This window comes from Canis lupus, chromosome 21, assembly GCF_011100685.1.
Source record: "Canis lupus familiaris isolate Mischka breed German Shepherd chromosome 21, alternate assembly UU_Cfam_GSD_1.0, whole genome shotgun sequence".
Taxonomy (NCBI): domain Eukaryota; kingdom Metazoa; phylum Chordata; class Mammalia; order Carnivora; family Canidae; genus Canis; species Canis lupus.
In genome coordinates this window covers 33,689,338-33,709,820 of record NC_049242.1, presented here as the reverse complement: position 1 = coordinate 33,709,820, position 20,483 = coordinate 33,689,338, and the positions used below count along the sequence as shown (strand labels likewise).

Sequence of the window (20,483 nt, the reverse complement as noted above, 5' to 3'; positions counted from 1 at the left end):
AAATTCATTTATTTAATTGGAGGTGGAGGGGATTGCAGAGACTATACTTGGCCAACACTAAAATCTGTTATCTTCTCCATCCAAGAAAGTTAACTGAAGCTGACATGACTTTGAGAAGTGCATTGAGCTGACATCTGGGTGTGCCTCATACCAAAATGTTATCATGAGAGATTGGTCCAACAGGAATGGAATTTGAATCCTTTCAAAGAATTGAATTAAAAAAAATTATCTGGACTATATCACCTTTTTTGGAATTAATAAACTTGACGTTTTTACAGCACAATTCTGTTAGTGGGATGTTGTGTCACAAATGTCAGTTATTTGTTCTTCCTAATGTAACTATATACTATCCCAATGGCTTCATCCCAATGTTCTAAACCTTGTACATGACAGTACATTTTAGAATACCATCATGGCCCCCAGCATAGTGCTAACCACATCTTTGGTGCTCTGAAAAATGTTCATAGTTAGAGTATAATTTATCCTTAGGTACCTATGCTGTGCAGAGAGCCCTCTTTCCAAATGCAAATCTTATTTTTTTTAATCATTGCTTAATTATTTTATATGTCATCACGTGTTTCTTTTGGGTCTTGAAAAAAATGAGCTTCTAATCCAAAAATGCTTTAGGAATGCTTTCTGGTGCTATAAAAGGCAAAGAAGTTTAGTATCTTTACATTTATGGTTGACATGTATGTAATCTTAAAATACCACAGACTCCAGATATTTTTGTTTTCCATGATGAGCATTTGTTCAAAGTCAGTAAACAGGATTAAGGTATGCATCCTATAGGATTGATATAAATAATTACAAATATTTCCTGTTCTTTCTCCTACTTAAATTTGAAAATCATACTTCTTATTATCTCAGTTATTGATAAAAATGTTGGAAAGGGCAGAACTTTATATTAGGCTACTTGACACTTTCTTTTAGGATAGTGTCACTCTACTTAGTCATTAGATGTAGAAAATGTGACGAGTAAAATAATTTGGAATCAAATCACAGAATGCCTAGAATTGTCAAAAACCAAACTTTCTTCTCTGGAGCCAAAATATAACACAAAGAGAGTTTTGGGATAAAGAGAAACAGTAATTTTATTATTTTGTCAGGCAAAGGAGGTTTTAGCAGGCTGCCTTCAAAACTGCCCAGTATAAAAGACTGAGGGGGGACACCTGGGTGGCTCAGGGGTTGAGTGTCTGCCTTTGGCTCAGGGCATGATCCTGGGACCCAGGATTGAGTTCCTTGTTGGGCTCCCTGCGAGGAGCCTGCATCTCTCTCTGCCTATGTCTCTGCCTTTCTCTGTGTGTCTTTCATGAATAAATAAATAAAATCTTTAAAAAGCGGATATTAGAGGAAAATACAGAATCTGAGTGTTTTCCATAGGAATCTGGTACATGCTGCTACCTGCATTTATTATGTATTCATGGTGGTCACATGAGTAGCATTGGCTTCGACCATCCAAATCTCTCTCAAATCTCGTAACTAAGTATGTGTTGAAATCAGTGAGATGTCAATATCAATATGAGTTCCTAGAACAAAAAATTCTATAGAAAAACAAGTGAAGAGGATTGGGAGGCTTCAAGAATGAGGAAGAGAAAGTTTTGTTCAGTTTAAAGTCAAGCCTTGCTAAAGGATTAGTGTATCCATTTTAATTTCCATCCATCTTTACTTTTCTATAGCAGTGTCAGGATGTCATATTAAGGAGTTTAGACTAATATTATTCTCTAGTCACCAAGAAGAATCTAATATCATACTCTTGAACAAGGCAATGACAAAATTGTGTTTCAGAATCTTTTTTTTTTAAGATTGTATTTATTTATTCATGATAGACATAGAGAGAGAGAGAGAGAGAGAGAGAGAAAGGCAGAGACACAGGCAGAGGGAGAAACAGGCTCCATGCTGGGAGCCCAACATGGGACTTGATCCCGGGACTCAATCCTGGGACTCCAGGATCACGCCCTGGGCCAAAGGCAGGTGCTAAACCGCTGAGCCACCAGGGATCCCTTGTTTCAGAATCTTACAACAGAGTGGAAGATGTTCAAGAGGATTTAGAGGTTGGAGGAACAGAGGCCACGTAGCAGGCTACTATGACAGACAAATGTTGATTACAGTTACTAGAAATCTACATGGAAAGTTATCTATAGCATGGTTTGCTTTTAGCAGGGATTATAAACCAAAGAGGCCAATGAATGATGCAAATGAGTTAAGCAGGTCAAAGGAAGAACATATCTAATGAGGGCAGCTACCACTCAGCTCCATCAGTTGTCACCCTATAGGAATGCAGAAACATTGTTACCACATTTTTCAGTTTTTCAAGAGAAGCTGAAAATTTAGCCTTTAAATAAAATCTCATTTGTAAATGTTGGCTTAATTAAAAAAAAAAAAAAAAAAAACTCTAGACAGCTAAAACAAAAAATAAAACAAAACAAAAACCCTGTATCTGCAGCTGGTAAGATGCTAGCTTTTACAACCTATAGCTTTTAGCTTCTCTGGCTATGAATTCTTATTGTGTAGTATAGTAGGGAAAAGACCTAAGGGCAAGAATTAGAAAACTTCTGGTTAAGTACAGCCTGATAACATAATAGAGAAAAGAATGGAAAATGCACAGCTCATGACTCTTTTTATGGGTAGCAAAAGCCAAGATTTTATTAATAACTTGTCCCTAAAGAGCAATTTATAAATAGATTGCTCCTTTAGCTTAATTTTGCTTAGGTAGCATTGTTTCCTTCTTATTAGTCAGCATTGTTAGCATTTTTGAGAAATCATAGATTTAACAGAGACTTGTGGAGGAGCTGCTGAATTACAGAAGTTATTACAGCAGAAAATAAATTATGTGGTGCTATAAATACTTGACTCAGTGACTCAGCAAATTCCCTTTATGTACAAAGAGAAACATGTTGTACCTAACTTATGAGGTCTGTTTTTAATTTCTTCAGCTTTGCAGTCGTTCCTGTTTGTCACTGATAGATTTTTACATAATGTGAGAGACATAAAGATAAAGAGAGACCATGTTCAGCAGGAGATTTAAGTATTGGGAAATGAAAGCAGTGCCGGAACCCTCAGTCATTGGACTGCTTTTGTGTTGATGGCAGGGGATTACCAGGAAAAAGTCAGAGAACCATCTGGAATGGCTGTGAGAAATTAGATAGTTTTATTATGCTCTTGGGTGACATTTCCAACCAATAAAATTAGAATAAAAATTGTAATGTTAGAAGCAAACCCCTGGAAAATATATAATTAACTTCTTTAGAGTTCAACAAGCATTCTATGTATCTCTAATGTTCATATTTAAGGTACTTTAACTGGACATTTGAGTTGATGCCAATATGTGCCAGAAATGGTTTCTCCCTCAAAGGCCATTAGGGGAGAGACTATATGTACACAAAATTTTAAAATTATTTATGTTTAATTGATTAATAGTTCAATACTTTATTTATAAAACCTAGTATATAGAACCTAGTATATAAATTGTTGGTCTTTTAATATTTATGATCTCTTAATGAGCATGCAAAAACAGAACAATGTAGGAACTGATTTCATATGATACATCTTCTTAGAAAACAGTAGAAAATTATTTTGAAAAGCCCTCTATATCTTGATTATTTTCTGCAATAAAAATACTAATTCTCCTTATTGCTACTAAATAGAGCATAATGGCCACTAAAATCTGTCAAAAGCTCTTCCATCTTGGATAATTCTGAGAGATTCTTTTTTTTTTTTTTTTTTTTTTTAATTCTGAGAGATTCTAACATGTAATTTCAGCACATGCTTGAGTAAAAATGTCCTAAAAGTAAAAACAGAATAAAATAATTATTAGAGAAGTATAAACAAAGTTCTGCATAAGACAGTGTCTTGATCTGCTTGGGCTGCCATAACAAAATAGCATAGATCATGCCTTAAAGAATAAACATTTATTTTCTCATGCTTCTGGATGCTAGATATCCAAGATCAAGGTTCTGGCCAATTCAATTTCTTGTTAAGGACTCTGTCTGACTTGGAGCTGCCTCCTTGCTGTCTTTACATGACCTTTCCTCAGTGCATATGCAGTAGAAAGGGAAGGAGGAAGGGAAAGGGGTTGAGAGAGAGCACTCTCTGGTATCTCTTCTTAGAAGGACACTAATCCTATCAGATCAGGACCCCACTCTCAGGACCCCGCATTTAATCTTAATTACTTCTTTCAAATACACAATAGTGGGGGCTAGGGTTTCAACATATGAATTTTAGGGGGACATAATCAGTCAATTTATAACAAATTGGAAACAGAGCGGAAGCAACCAGGAAGGCATTTTGGAAAAGGTAGCATTTGAACAGAATCCTGGTGATTGAGTAGGATTTTAACCAGTAGAAGTTGGAAGGAGAGATTCCAAGTGGAAGAAATAGCTTAACCAGAAAGCAGAGTAGAAGTGCCTGGGTGGCTCAAGTCAGTTGAGCGTCAGCCTTCAGCTCAGGTCCTAATCCTGGGGTCCTGGGATCAAGCCCCATGTTGGGCTCCCTGCTTACCGGGGAGCCTACTTCTCCCTCTCCTTCCCATTCATACTCTCTCTCACTATCTCTGTCATTCTCTCTCTCAAATAATTTCTTTAAGAAAGAAGGAAGGAGGGAAGGGAAGAAGGAAGGGGTATATTTAGCACAGAGGGAATCAGTTCTTTCACCTGCAGGATGATATCTACATGAGTGGATAGTACTTAGGAAGTCAAGAGGATTGGAAAGATGTGGCCAAATTATTTTATACCTTATAAAACACCATTTTCTGGTTTTAGCACTTCTATAACTAGCTGTGTGACCTTGGTTATGCCCCTCTACTTCTGTGTGTCTCAGCATCCCATATGTCAATGAAAAAATTATCTCTGGGGTTTCATTTAATTTAATGAGTCTATACTTCAAAACAAGTAAGTGATTTAAAGTTCACAAGTATTATGTGTATGTGTTTGTGTGTGCCCATATACTTCCACATTTGTGCTCTCACAGCAGTAGATGTGCACACTCATACAAATGTTTGATGATAGGCAGAAAAATCTACTGCCACTTATCAACATTGACTTGTATTCCTCCCACCTCTACATAAATTGGGAACCTTTTTCTGCATATTCCAGTGACCCAGACCAGACCCCTTAGGGTGAGGTGACCAGGCACACTGGGGAAAATATGTGATTTCCCCAACCTTGTTCCATGCCCTTTTCCAACTTCATTGGCTCTTTTATTTTCTCCTGCTGTAGATTCCTGATTCTTTAATGACAGTTTCTTTTGTCCTGTTAAGGAAACTTAATCTCAAAGCCTTCTTTCATAGTCAGTTGTAGGCACCTGGGTAAGGAATCCATAGACTCGAAGGGATATTTTCTTTTTACTAGGAACTAGGCCTTAAGCTATAAGAATGAAACAAGAACAGTAAAATTCTAGACAATAAATGGACATAGAGCTTGGGAATAGAGGTGAGGAGGTGAATGTTGTGGTGTTCCTAAAAGCCTTAGAGGTGGGAAATGATCCCCTGGAGCTTGAAGACCATCTTCAGTCCTAGAACAGTCTAATATACTTTACAACTATTTATTCTTAACCCTGGACCTGTCTTGGTTATTTTTAGCAAAATAATTACTACTATTTACTTATTTTCTAGAATTCTAGATATAGTTGTGGGCTTACCTGTGCAAACACTTTGATAACTTTGACCCAATCTATATGATTCAGTAGATAATTCTTCTTCCTGCAAAATGGCTACTGGGTTAACAGCTTGTTCCTTATTTAGAGACTTAGTTGTAATGAATCTTTCCAACTTGAAAAAGAAGCAGTAGAACTAAAGTTGAAGAAGAATTGTTTTCCTCAAAAACAGGGGCATATTTCTTTTTAAGAAATACATTTTCTTTCCCTACTATATATAGTCAGCATATAATACTAAGTTTTACTTCTCAAAAATAGGTTAGTGTCTGCCTTTTTCAGATACACATCCACGTCAAGAAGGTGTTATCTTCATAATGAACTTAAGCTACAGCTTGGGTGACTCATCTCAGAATATTCTATCAGTCAGAAACTGTTCAAGGTCCAACCCCAGTATTTACTGCTCTGTGGCCTCCACTTTGCGTAGGCACCACCTTAGTGAATCACACTGGCTATCCGTCACTCATTCTTTGAAGACCACAGTTTCAAAATAAAACCCTTAGAAAATGTAGGCACTGAAGTAACAGTTGCAGTTACTTCACCCACGGTTCACTGTACCATGAATGTAACCTACAATTTGAGTCTTTATTTGGTCATTGACAACGGCCTTAAATTTTTGAGTCAAAACTTTAGTGAAATTCAGAAATATAGTCCCTAAGATGTTGATTCTTTTGTTCATAGGAAATGCTTTCAAAACTTACTTAGCTTTAGTTCTAACAAAAGAATATTTTGGGGTTTTTTATGTTTTGTTTTGTTTTTTGTCTTTGGAAAAGTTGAATAGATGGAAACTATGAAAGGAAAAGATGTACTACAAAATTGTAATTCAATAGCACTGGTTTCTGCTTTCATCTAATACAAAACAGAATATAGTATAAGGAAGTTCATTTTTCTTACATTATTGGTAATGAAATTCAAATTAAAAATTAGAGCTTGCTAATTGTGTTTTTCCTCTAGGTTCAGTTCATTATCAGAATAGTCTCTCAAGTAGTGATAATATCCAAATTTAATCAGAAGGTTTAACTGTAAAGTTTAATCATAAAAGTAATGAAATGTACACTTCCAGGGGATACATCTTTGTCTTTTTATCCTGATATAACAAAAAAAAAAAAGGGACGTATTATATGCAGATTATCTAGAGGTGAATGGCCATAGGCAGCTTTCTGAGCCTGGTCTGCCTTGCTACCTCTGCAGACCCCTAAAACTGTTTATTGTCTACCCAGGCAGGTGCTCATATTTTTCTAAGATATCCATGACTTCCCACATAGGCTTTCACCTGTTATACAATGACCTGTATAACTATGCCACTGCCTGCTCTATCTCCATTAGCCCCTGGCTACTGCTGCTGTTTACTAAATACATATTAAGTGCCAGATACTATGTTGAGTGTTTTGTTTATTGGATCTTCCCACTGCCATGGGGCAGAGCTACCCTGAAATGAAGTGAGCATATGTTATAGTATAATCTTCTTAGATTTACTTCCATAGTGTATCTTCTGAATTACCAGACTGTGACGAATGACTACAACTGCTATTCATGACTGTGGGCTAGTTTTTTCTTTTTTATTGTTGTTAAATATACATAACATAAAATTTACCTTCTTGACCATTTTTTTTAAAGATTTTTATTAATTCACTTTAGAGAGAAAATGTACAAGCGTGTGAGCAGGGGGAGCGGCAAAAGGAAAGGGAAAGGGAGAATCTCAAGTAGATGCCCCACTGAGTGCAGAGCCTGACGCAGGACTTGATTTCATGACCTGAGCTGAAATCAGAGTCAGACGCTTAACCAGCTAAGCCACCCAGGCTCCCCTAGACCGTTTTTAAGTGTACAGTTCAGTGATATTAAATACATTCACATCACTGTCAACCACTGCCACCATATGTTCTTTTGAAGTGGAGGTGCTAGATCATATGATAATTCTTTTTCTGACTTTTTTTTTTTTTTTTTGAGGAACCACACAACTGTTTTCCATAGCGGCTGCACCATTTTACATTCCTAACAGCAGTGTACAAGTCTTCCCTCTTCATATCATCTCCAGCCCTTGTTTTTGTTTTTTTTTTTTTTCTGTTTTTTTTTTACCCAGGTTTATTGAAAAATAATTAGCATACTTCACTAAGTTTAAGGAATACAGTATGATTTTTTAATTTATTCATTTTTTATATTATTTTTTAATTGAAATATAGCCGACACAAAATGTTACATTAGTTTCAGATGTGCAGCATAGTGATTCAGCAAGTCTATACATTATGCTATGCTCACAAGTGTAGTTACCATCTGTCACGAGACAATGCTATTGCAATACCAATGACTGTATTCCTTGTTCTCTACCTTTTATCCCCATGACTTACTCATTTCATAACTGGAAGCCTATATCTCCCAATCTCCTTCATCCTATTTTCTGAGTTAGCTTTTTTCTTTTTTGATAGTACCAATCCTAATGGGTGTGAGGTAGTATTTTACTATAGTTTTGATTTGCATTTCTCTAACCATTAGTGATATGAGCATCTTTTCGTGTGTTTATTGGCCATCTATCTTTTGTGGAGAAATGTCCACTCAAGTCCTTTAACCATTTTTTAATCAGGCTGTTTTTCTTGTTGTTATTTTTGAGTTTTAGAAGTTCTCTATATATTCTAAATATTAATCAGATACATGACTTGTAATATTTTTCAGAGTATGGTTATCTTATGTATGATGTGCAGATATTTTCTCTCATTCTGTGAGTTGCCTTTTTACTCTGCAGATAGTATCTTTTGATGCACAAAATTTTTAAATTTTGCGAAGTACAATTTCCTTATTTTTCTTTTATCATTATGCCTTTAATAATCTGAGAAATAAATCATTGCCAAGTCCAATGTAATAATTTTTTATATCATGAATTCCCACCTCTTTTAGACCTTTGTGATGCACTGTAAAAATTGTTTTATAGTGATCACTTCAGGTCATCTAAAACATTCCCTAAGTCCTAAAAGGCAGTTTCCCCTTAATCTCTGATAAAGTGGAATCCAAGAAGTATCAGCTGTTTTTAGAGTGGCTAACCTATTATTTTTATCTAGGAACAGTATTCATTTTCATCAGTGGATGAATAAAGGTTACTCTAGAACATGTGCTATTTGGGGTAAATATATAGCCTCTTTGTATTTGTCATTTCATCTCTGGAATCTGCCAAACCAAAAATCCCTGGGCATTGGAACCATTGATTCGTCAGTACCTCATCCACCCTCACTCTTTATGCCATTGCCTTATTTTGAATTTGCAATTTGCTTGGTAAAAATGTATTATCCTTTTATATATATGCTACATTTGATTTGCTAAAATTGTGTTTAGAATTTTTGCATCTATATTCGTGAAGCATATTGGTCTAATTTTGTAATGTCTTCTAGTTTTGTAATCAGAGATAACACGCTTATAGAATGAGTTGAGAGGTCTTCTGTCATTAATTATTTGGAAGAGTTTGGTAGATTGGTATGTTATTTCTTTTTTTTTAATTTTTATTTATTTATTTATGATAGTCACAGAGAGAGAGAGAGAGGCAGAGACACAGGCAGAGGGAGAAGCAGGCTCCATGCACCGGGAGCCCAATGTGGGATTCGATCCCAGGTCTCCAGGATCGCGCCCCGGGCCAAAGGTAGGCGCCAAACCGCTGCGCCACCCAGGGATCCCGGTATAAGTTATTTCTTAAATGTTTGAGAGTTTTTAGTGGAGCCATTCATGTTGGGGCTTTCTTTGAGAAGTCTTTTTACTACAGTTTCAATTTCTCTTATCCTTATGGGCATATTCAAGTTATATTTCCTCCTGAGTGAGGTTTGTAGTTTGTATCTTTTAAGGACTTTGTCTATTTCATCTAAATAGTCAATATTATGGACTATAAAGTTGTTCATATTTCTTTATGATTTTTATAAAATGTCTGTAGAATGTTTGATGATGTTACCTCTCATTTGTGACATTTGTAATTTTGTCTTATTATTTCTAATCAGTCTAGCTAAAGATTTATTTTAGTAATCTCAAAGAATCTGCTTTTGGTTTTATTGATTTTTTTTATTTTTCTGTTTCATTGATGATTGCTTTGATCTTGATTCCCTTCTTTTGTTTGCTTTGACTTTAATTTGCTTTTTTTTTCCTATTTTTTCTAAGTGTAAGCTGTGGTTATTGATTTGAGACCATTCTTCTTTGCTAACACAGGCATTTAGTGCTATAAATCTTCCCAAAAGAAATGGGTTAGTGGCATCTCATAAATTCTAATATGTTTTCATGTTCATTTAATGCAAAGTACTTTCTAATTTCCCCTTTTATTTCTTATTTGATCCATGAGTTAGTTTCCAAATTTGGGAGATTTTCCAAATAACTTTCTGTTATTAATTGCTAATTTAATTCCATTTTGATTAGAGAATATATTTGTATGGTTTGAATCCCTTTAAAATATATGAAGGCTGGGGATCCCTGGGTGGCGCAGTGGTTTGGCGCCTGCCTTTGGCCCAGGGCGCGATCCTGGAGTCCCGGGATCGAATCCCACGTCGGGCTCCCGGTGCATGGAGCCTGCTTCTCCCTCTGCCTGTGTCTCTGCCTCTCTCTCTCTCTCTCTGTGTGACTATCATAAATAAATAAAGAAAAAAATATATATATATAAAAAATATATATTATATATATGAAGGCTAACCCACCTGCTTACCTCCTCTCTCTCCCCTTCTCCCCAATAACTCCATCCCCCTTGCTCTGAGCTAGTTAACAACTTCTGTGTGCCCTTGCACACCTTCTACCTATTCCTTAAATTAGACAAACTCTATACATGGGGATTTCCTCCTCACCATTTTACAAAATAAAGAGGTTATAAAATTCTTTGCATTTCCTTTCTTAGTAAAAATACATAGTGGAAATCTTTCCAGGTCAATTGATAGAGAGCTTACTCACTCTTAGCCATACAATAGTCTGTGTTGCTTTATCTTCTGTGATGTGACTATACCACCATTTAGTCAATTATTTCCCTAGTGATGGTAATACACTCTGTTTCCACATTTTGTCCCTACAAGAAGTACTGCAATAAAATAAAATGCATTCTTAAAAAAAAAAAAAAAAGCCAAACCCAGAGGGTCTCCCAGGTGACTCAGTCAGTTGGGCATCTGACTCTTGGTTTTGGCCCAGGTCATTGTCTCAAGGTTGTGAAATAGTGCTGCTGGTCACATTGGACTCCACATTTAGCGAGAAGTCTGCTTCCCCTCTTCTTTTGCCCCTCGCCCTACTCACTCAACTCTACTTCTCTTTCTAAAATAAATAAAACCTTAAAAAAAAAAAAAAAAAAAAGACTACCAAACCAGGCAGAGGACTTGACAACAAGCATAGATTTGATACCTACTAGTTTTTGGACCACAAAGGAAAAAAAATTGAAATGTCATCTGATCTCTTAATATTTACTAAACAACTTAATACAGAGAATCATTAGAAGGATAAGTGGTTTAAGGACTTCATCCCTGTCATTCCAGCTACTGAAATTGGCATATCAAATGAATACTGGGCAATGCTGGTGAGTGAATATACTTCTTGTATAGGAATTGTGTGCCTGGATTTTCTAAGTAACCTGAGAGAAGTTTAGACCATTAGGAATTTGAGGTTACGTTCATTGTTCAATCTTGGAGTGTCAGGTAGCAGAACAGAAAAAACTATAACAGTTACCTTTTTTTAATTACTTGGATTATTTACCATTCTATAAATTCCACTGACTAGTGCACACAATATCCAATATACTCCTTGCTTATAGGCTATTCTCTTTCTGCTCCTTCTGAGTTGTATGTTTACAGAGTTCGTTGTGTTTTTTTCAATTAATTATATAGTTTAACTAAATGTTATATAAGTCAATGAAATATAAGTTGTATACTTTGAGAAGCATCATCAGTAAGGGATAAAATGAAACCTACAATATAACCCCTGTATATGATTTGTGAATCATATACAGTATAAAAATCATATAAATGGGAGTGAAAAATACCTAATTCAGGATCATTGTTACCTCTGGATTCAGAGGGAAATGGGATCAAGAGAGGTACAGAATGGGCTTCAACCAAATCTACAATATAAAATGTCCCGTTTAAAAAAAAAATGCACCAAGCAAAGACATTTAAGGTTTGTTTAAGATTTGATAAATACAGGGACACCTGGGTGGCTCAGCGGTTGAGCCTCTGCTTTCAGCTAAGGGCGTGATTCCAGGGTTCTGGGATCAAATCCCACAACGAGCTCCTTGAGTAGAGTCTGCTTCTCCCTCTGCGTGTGTCTCTGCCTCTCTCTCTCTCTCTCTCTCTGTCTCTGTCTCTCATGAATAAATAAAATCTTTAAAAAAAAGTTAATAAATACTAGTTTTTGATTCACATTTTTCCTATTCCTATCTTCCTTTTGTTTGTCTCTCAGACTAAGCATTTAGAGGGGAAAAAAGAAAGGCAAACCATAAAATAGACCCTTAACTACAGAAAACAAAGAGGGTTGCTGGAGGGAGGCAGGCAAGGGGGTGGGGGTGGGGTTGGGTTAAATGGGTGTTGGGTATTAAAAGGGCATTTGTGATGAGCACTGGATGTTATATGTAAGTGATAAATCACTAAATTCTACTTCTGAAACTAATATGACACTGTTAACTAACTGGAACTTAAATAAAATTTGAAACAAAAAAAAATTCAAATTCTTAAAGTGACTGAATATCTGGAATTGGTCTGGCCAGTGTAGAATCATAAAATGACTGGCTGGCACTGTCCCCAGACTGTGCAAAGAGGTATACTTTTATTCCAGTATCCAGAGCTAGATAGGAAATACCCAGCAACTTAAACAGTGAATCTTTGTATTCTGTGTTATTCTTTAAGACCATTACATATTTATGGAATCAGTCCTACTAGCTAGCTTTTTTTCCTGAAATCTGGTTTCCATCTGAGCTCCCTAATTGGAGCCTTGGGCCTAGAGAACAAACATGTCTAGCCAGACCTTAGACAGGCCCCTCATACTGATATCTTAACCTTTCCCTTGACCAACTCGTCTCTGAGATGATAAGTGTCCATTTATTTGGATTTGAATCTGGCCTCTTGATTGGTGAACCTTGTGAGTTTATTCTCCATATCCTATCCCTTGCTGAGGTTTCCTTTGAACGCTTTGTGGAAAATGAATGGCATTGCTTAATCTAGTACCATCTGGGTTATTTTTTTTCTAGATAAGGAAGGTAGTCAACATATTTTTTAACATCTCATAAAATTGTATGGCAAAATATCATTTGTTTGTTTAGAGAAGAATCAAGAATTATTAGGAAGTGTAAATTAAATAGTATTGCCAAAATTGGAGGGAAAGAAGAAGAGATGTCATTTGACAACAGCATTGTGTCTCATCTTTGTGCAAAATAAAAGGTCATAAAGTTGGCATATAGGCCAATTTGAGAAACCATTTTAGGAAAGTTTTTTCTTCAAACGAAAGAAAATTTTTTCTTCAAACCAAAGATTAGAATCAGGAGATAGTTTTATAGATAGATGCCTGTTTTCTTTGTTTACAACTAATATTACTATCATAGGACATAGCAAGTTGGAAACTCTAAACAATCTTATCACATCTTTCTCTAGATAATTATAACATAGTTTTTGTTTTGTGGAATATCTTAATTTTTGTATCTTACAGAAGTGATGTTGAATAATAGAAAACCTTATTTCTATTCCTTTCTCCTCTATCCATCTTGCTGAATGACCTTGGGTAAATCCATTTTCTTCATAGAGCCAGTCTCTCAAATATACAGTGAAGATAGGCACTATTCACCTTACCACCTCTTTTCAAGACCAGCTAGACTACAATGCTCCATTTTTCTAATTCCTATCTAAAACCCTGATGTGATGTAGGCAGAATAAGATGCTACTGCCCTCTGCTGGTCCTAAGAACATACCCACCCATCATTGAGCAGCCCTGCCCATCCTAACAGTGAGAGACACAGTGGGCCTTGCTTGTGGCTGGCAAAACAGCAGGAAGCCACAAAAAAAAGGAGGTGAATTTCATGTTTGGAAAAATAATCACATTTGAAGTATTTTGGGAATTAATGATTTCTTATGCATATATCAGATGCAATAACTATTGTGTGACTGCCTTGTCACCAAAAAGTATTCTATAGTCACTTCCCTCTGCTACAGTTTCTCACCTGGTAAACAAGTTGTGAGTTCTGACCTTTTGAGCCACTGTCACTATTTTATAACATCTTTCTGCCTTGAAACATATACAGTCCACTTTTGTTTGGAAGATTTAGGGGAGTTTTTGCTTATTCATTTTGTTTGTCAATAAATAGGAAGATGGGCAGCCCCAGTGGCGCAGCGGTTTAGCACTGCCTGCAGACCAGGGCATGATCCTGGAGACCTGGGATCGAGTCCCACGTCTCCTGCATGGAACCTGCTTCTCCCTCCTCCTGTGTCTCTGCCTCTCTCTCTCTCTATGTCTATCATAAGTAAATAAATAAATCTTTTTAAAAAATAAATAAAATAAATAGGAAGATGATAATTGATATGTGCCAAGGAAAGGGAATATGCAACATCAGGAAGAAAAGTGCTGAAAAAGAAAGGCAAGGCTTCATTATACTCTCAGATCCCTATGGAGCTCTGTCAAGTTGTAATAAGAGATCTATAATTGATAATAGCTTTTTTGGTGTGTCAATGATCCTAAAAGTACCTTATCTGAGAAACTGATAAGAATTTATTAAAAAGCTGTGGTTTTCTGAACTCATCTGTATTAATTTCAGAACTCTGAAATTTCAAGAGCTGCTATTTATTATTATGCACTTGTAAGAAATAGTGCTGCCTTTGACCGTACTTACAGGAAAGGCAACTGAAAATTATGCTTTTGTCTTGTTTGAATTTCATGCCTTTAAAATCCCTTTCAAAATAGGTCTGTGCACTGCTACTGAGATCATTGTTAGTCCTGAGAGTGCTGCGGGGCAACAACAACAGAAGTGCAACCTACACCCCAAGTATCTACAAGCAGAGTATAGGAGGAATATGTGATTCATATTGTGGCTTCTGCTTACGTATGCACAAACCACACACATTTTGCCCATTATTTCCCATTGGTAGATCGTAACTGTATTTTAAACAAGTATACAGGCATTATGAAGATCAACTGTGATCCTAATGCAGCTTCCCCTTGGGGAACTCTTGATTTTTGTTTCATAGTCAAGCCCAACTTATAGCCACCTGATAGGAGTTACATTCAGTCACCTCAGCAGCAGTACATAATCCTATCTTGGGATGCAGAATTACAAAGACTCTCAAAAGCAAAATCACAGCCATCCGACTTCCAACTACATAAGTACTACGTTTCACGGAATGTGTGGTGCCTATTTCCAGTTCTAGGTTTTAGTCTGCTCTAGACCAAAAAGGAAATTAGGATGTATTGAGGATATCATTTTTACCAGGTATCTTATTCATCTGTTAGGCATTCCTAAGAAATGAACCAACTATATATATAACCTTAATGGTAATCTTCAGTGTCCAATATTTAGTTCTACTCACAGAAAACAAACTTAATTCCAAAAAATAAAATGGACAAAGAAAATTGTCTATTGAGAATGTTACCTTCTGTTTGCTGAGAAATGATGGATTAAAATTTTTTTGAAATAGCTTTAATATGTGGAAATGAAAGCAAGAGCTGTGGAAAGATGGTTTAAATCATTAACTGAAACTTGATAGTATGTATCATATGTAAAAGTCAAAATGCAATGTTAATCAAAATCATATCAGATTTTCAAGGAAGAATATTACTTTGGAAAGAAAATCCTAAAGTGCAGAAAAAAACAGCAGTGCTAATTAGTACTTATTTTATGATGTTCTTTTTGCAAGACAATTTGGTATAGAAAAAAATCAGGGGCTTTGGAACCAAACAAACTTTGGGCTTAAAAAAAACTAGCTTCACTACTTCTGTATTTTGTTATCTGACTTTAGGCAATCACTTAAACCTCCCTGAACTTTTATTTCCTCTTTTTAAATTGGCAATAATGTGCAACTTATATTCGGTATTAAATAAGATATGTCAATATTTATGAAGTGACACAAGTACCTGCAGAGTTAGTTTTCCTTCTCTCTATTGTAAATCACAGAGTAAGGTTTACTTGTGCATTGAAGCCCAGCAAGAAGTCCTGGAAAAGAAGGTCTGGTTTGAGATTACCTCCTATGACCAGACTTGGTTACCAGAAAAGGCCCTCAAAGCCCAGGACAGTCTGCTAAAGGGGTATGTGAGACAGGAAGCAGCCTTGGTGGGGAGGAAAAGGGCTAGAGTAATCAGTAGGGAGGGTACGATTCTTCTTGAGTCCCAAATGCATGATCTGCCTTCATTCTGTGTGTAAGGCCAAGCTGCAGGCGCACTCACATTTCATTTTGTGCCCTCAAAAAAATACTGTAGAAAAAAATTTGAATTATCTGAAGTTTTATGTTTAGGTTATGATGGATTTCATTTATATATCCTAATTGTTATAAGAGCTACCAACTCTACAGTGTCTATTATGTGCATAGTACAATGCCAAGTACTTTTCAAATATTCTCTAAATCAGATAATAACTTTGATTTCTAGCTGTTGCTAAAATGTCCATAAAGTGACTGAAACCGTAAAGGGCTTCATAGCAAGCCCAAAGTTGTCAGTTAAAAATGAATATGTTGCTGATTGCTAAGCTTGTACTGCCGTAAAATACTGTTTAGATAAACCCTTTGATGATATCTGTGGTTAACCATGAGTCCTGTAATTTTCTGAATTGCCATGACTGTCAGCCCTGTGGTGATGCATATTGTATGTTCTCACAGAAACTGGCCCCTGGAGTCAGCCAGTTTGCTTACACCTGTGTTCAGGACCACCCCATTTGGACGAATCAGCAGTTTTGGGAGACAACTTTCTACAATGCAGTGCAGGAACAGGTGCGCTCCCTGTATCTCTCAGCCAAGGAAGACAATCATGCCCCATATCTGAAACAGAAGGTAAGAGAAGAAAGATATTAGTGTGGGACTGGCATCCTGTCTTCAAAGAAAGCTTATTCAGATATTCCTAGGGCAAAAGAATATCCAGTCACTTTCTACCAGTATATTTGAGGTTCATTTTAGGGAGTCCTGTGGTGAGCATCTTTCTTCTGTTGATTTCTGATATTATGTTTTTCCATAATAACTTCTTAATATCGTTCTTTAGTGGTAGAATTGTTTTATTACATTTTAATAAGTAGGAGTTCTTTTGAAACAATTATAGGAAGTTGAACAGAAAAAAAAAGAAAGAAAATACCTGGGCAGATGTCTTTGTGCAATTAACTTTTTGAAGAAATGTCAAATTAAAGTTAAATGATTCTTATAAAAAGCTTTTGCAAAGCAAAGGACACAGTTGACAAAACTAAAAAACAACCTCCTGAATGGGAGAAAACCATTTATAAATGTCTTTTCAGATAAAGGGCTAGTATCCAAAGTCTATGAAGAATTTATCAAACTTGACACCAGAAGCAAGAAATGGGCAGAAAAGGGACACCTGGGTGGCTCAGCTGGTTAAGTATCTGCCTTCAACTGAAGTCATGATCCTAGGGTCCTGGGATCAAGCCCCCTCATCAATCTCCCTGCTCAGCAGGGAACCTGCTTCTCCTTCTCCCTCTGTGCTCCTCCTGCTTATGCTCTTGCTCTTTTTCTCTTTCAAATAAATGTACAAATAATCTTTTAAAAAAGGAAATGAGCAGAAGACATGAACAGACATTTCTCCAAAGACATACAAATGGCCAACAGACACATGAGAAAATGCTCAACATCACTTGGCATCAAGGAAATACAAATCAAAACCACAATGAGATACCACCTCATACCAGTCAGAATGGCTAAACTAACAAGTCAGGAAACAACAGATGTTAGCAAAGTTATAGAGAAAGGGGAACCAATGCAAGCTGGTATAGCCACTCTGGAAAACTTTTTTGAAGTTCTTCAAAAAGCTGAAAATAGAGCTGCCTTATGACGCAGCAACTGTACTACTAGGTATTCACCCAAAGGATGTAAACATAGTGACCTGAAAAGGCACCTACACCCCAATGTTTATAGCATCAATGTCCACAATGTCCACAAATATGGAAAAAGCCCAGATGTCCATAAAAGGTTGAATGGATAAAGAAGATGTGGTAGATATACAATGGAATATTATTACTCAGCCATCAAAAAAAATGAAAACTTACTATTTGCAATTATATGGATGGAACTATGGGTATTATGCTAAGAAAAATAAGCAATCACAGACAATTATATGATTTCACTGATACGTGGAATTTAAGAAACAAAACAGAAGATCATAAGGGAAGGAAGGGAAAAATAAGATGAAAGCAGAGGAGACAAACCATAAGAGACTCTTAAGTATAGGAAACAAACTGAGAGTTGCTAGAGGGGAGATGTGTGGGGAGATGGGGTAACTGGGTGATAGGCATTAAGGAGGGCACTTGATGTAATGTGCTCTGGGTATTATATGCAACTGGTGAATCATTAAACTCTACCTCTAAAACTAATAATACACTCTGTTAATTAATTGAATATAAATAAAATATAAAAAACAAAAAGTTAAATGGCTCTAAAAAATATAAAACTCAATAGTTCTTAGAAGTATGTCAGTGATAAATCTAGTCTTCCTTTTAGGAATATTCTATATGTTTCCATATAGTTTATTCAGCATAAATTATACTTAAGAAAAATATCAAGAAAATATTTTAAAATAAGAAAATTGCAGGGTGCCTGGGTAGCTCAGTTGGTTAAGCATCTTGCATCAACCTCCATTTTAAGTTGATCTTATTTTATGTGAGGTAAATGAATTTAGATTTCTTTTTTTTTTTTTTTTTTTTTTTTTTTATTTGAGAGAGAGAGGCAATTAGCCAGGAAAGAGGGAGAAACAGACTCCCCACTGAGCATGGAGCCTGATATGGGGCTTGATCCCAGGATTCTGGGATCATGACCTGAGCCAAAGGCAGAGGCTTAACCAACTGAGCCACCCAGGTGCCCCCATTAATTTAGATTTCTAACAGGAACTACATAGTAGTGTTCAGATATTTCTATGTCTCATGTAATTTTAAACATATTGTTTGTCTGTTCTTGAGTATGATAAAACAGAAACTTTAATAAAAAAAATAGCACTGACATTTATCTCATATTCCAAATTTTTATTATATACCATTAGTGTGAATTGTTTAATTTAATATAAAACTCAGATTTTTCTTTCAAACACCAAACGCATTTGAGTAAATGGTAACTATAACTGATGCAAGTTAGTTTGAGGTCATGTTCCTGAAATCTCTGGAGTGGTATGGTGCTTTTGATAGGTTTTTTAAGCAGTTATAATGCTTACATTGGTATAACTCAAAAGCCTTTGTAGAGCAAACATATGTCACTGCTACTCTGTCCTTTCTTCTGAGAAGTCTCTCTATGATGCCTAGATTAGATACAAGTGAGACTATATACATACTAGCTCTTCTCAACTTTTTAGCCTACTAGGAAATTCTTTAAAATCCCATTGTCAGATTCATGGAAAAAAAAGAATTTTGAGAAAATGGCTGCAAAGTAGGAGGATCATAGGCTTGTTTCATCCCACAAATATATCCAGTTGTCCTAAGTACCCCAGAAATCAATCTGAAGACTGGCAAAACAAACTCCACAACTAAAGGTAGAGAAGAAGCCACATCAAAGAACGTGTAGAGATGCAGCTTGGGAGGGAAATGTATCATGGCCACTGCAGTAGGGAGAGAACCATGGATGCACAGAAGAGTGAGAGACAAAGTAGCACACAGGGGAGCACGTGGGGAAAAGAAATCCCCATAGCAATTGACTTAGAAAAAATAAGAGGGCCCAAATTTCATGAGTTCTCAAAACCAGTGGAGCTTAAAACCTGGAGTTTTAAGGGTCAGAAGACTTGGCTCAAGGAATTCCCAGAGGACATTCAGGCTGCTCTTGGAAAAAAAGCAGATCAAACAACCCAAGGACATAACAGCATGGAAACAGTAGTCTGAAGAATACCTGAGACAGACAGTGGGGAGGTTAGTTGTTCATCTCAGAGCATGTTCCAGAAAGGCAACATTCAGAGAGACCCCTCCAGTAACAAAGGAGCTAGCAGGTGCCATTTATCTCTCCTCAGCATAAACATGGAACTGCAGGAACTAGCACAGCACCAACACTCACTTCATAATTTGCTTATGCCAAGCCCCCTGCACTAAGTGGAACCACCCTTCTCAGTCCCAACATAGCAGATCCCCTCCCCTAGAAGACTGGACCAAATCCCTGCTAATACTACATCTCCCCACCTGGGAGTTTTGTTGGTTGTTTTTGTTTTTAATAATTTGTTTAAAAGATTTTATTTATTTGAGAAAGAGAGATAGCAAGAGAAAGCAGGAGGGAAGAGAGGGAGAGAAGCAGGCCTCCCCGCTGAATGGGGAACCTGATGCGGGGCTTGATCCTAGGACCCTGAGATCATAACCTGAACTGAAGGAGACACTTAACTGCCTGAGCCACCCAGGCACCCCGTGTTTGTTTTTTTTTAAGCTTTATTTATTTATTTGAGATAGAGCATGGGCATAAGTGGGGAGAAGGGCAGAGGGAGAGAATCCCAAGAAGACTCCCCGCTGAGCACAGAGCCATATGTAGGGCTTGATCGTACAAGCCACAAGATCATGACCTAAGCTGAAACCAAGAGGCGGGTGCTTAACCCAGGCACCCCTCCACACCCAGGAGTTTTGTAAGGCCTCAGTTCAAATGGCAGTGGCAATAGGTCTCATTTCACAAGCAGACCAGAGCATACCTAATTACAGCATGCCACATTTGGGCCAGGAACCAAACACTGCCTACAACAGGCAAAGAGAGCCTCTGCAGATG

At 36.7% G+C, this 20,483-nt stretch overlaps 1 protein-coding gene across 2 annotated transcripts in view; it reads left to right on the top strand.

Annotated features, from left to right (window-relative positions):
* SBF2 (SET binding factor 2) overlaps positions 1 to 20,483 on the top strand; it is a 454,973-nt gene that overhangs the window by 353,513 nt on the left and 80,977 nt on the right. For both annotated transcript variants that reach the window (XM_038569025.1, XM_038569026.1), the window contains exon 18: positions 16,425 to 16,595. In XM_038569025.1, the coding sequence (XP_038424953.1) occupies positions 16,425 to 16,595 (171 nt within the window). The remainder of the gene's footprint in view (positions 1 to 16,424; positions 16,596 to 20,483) is intronic.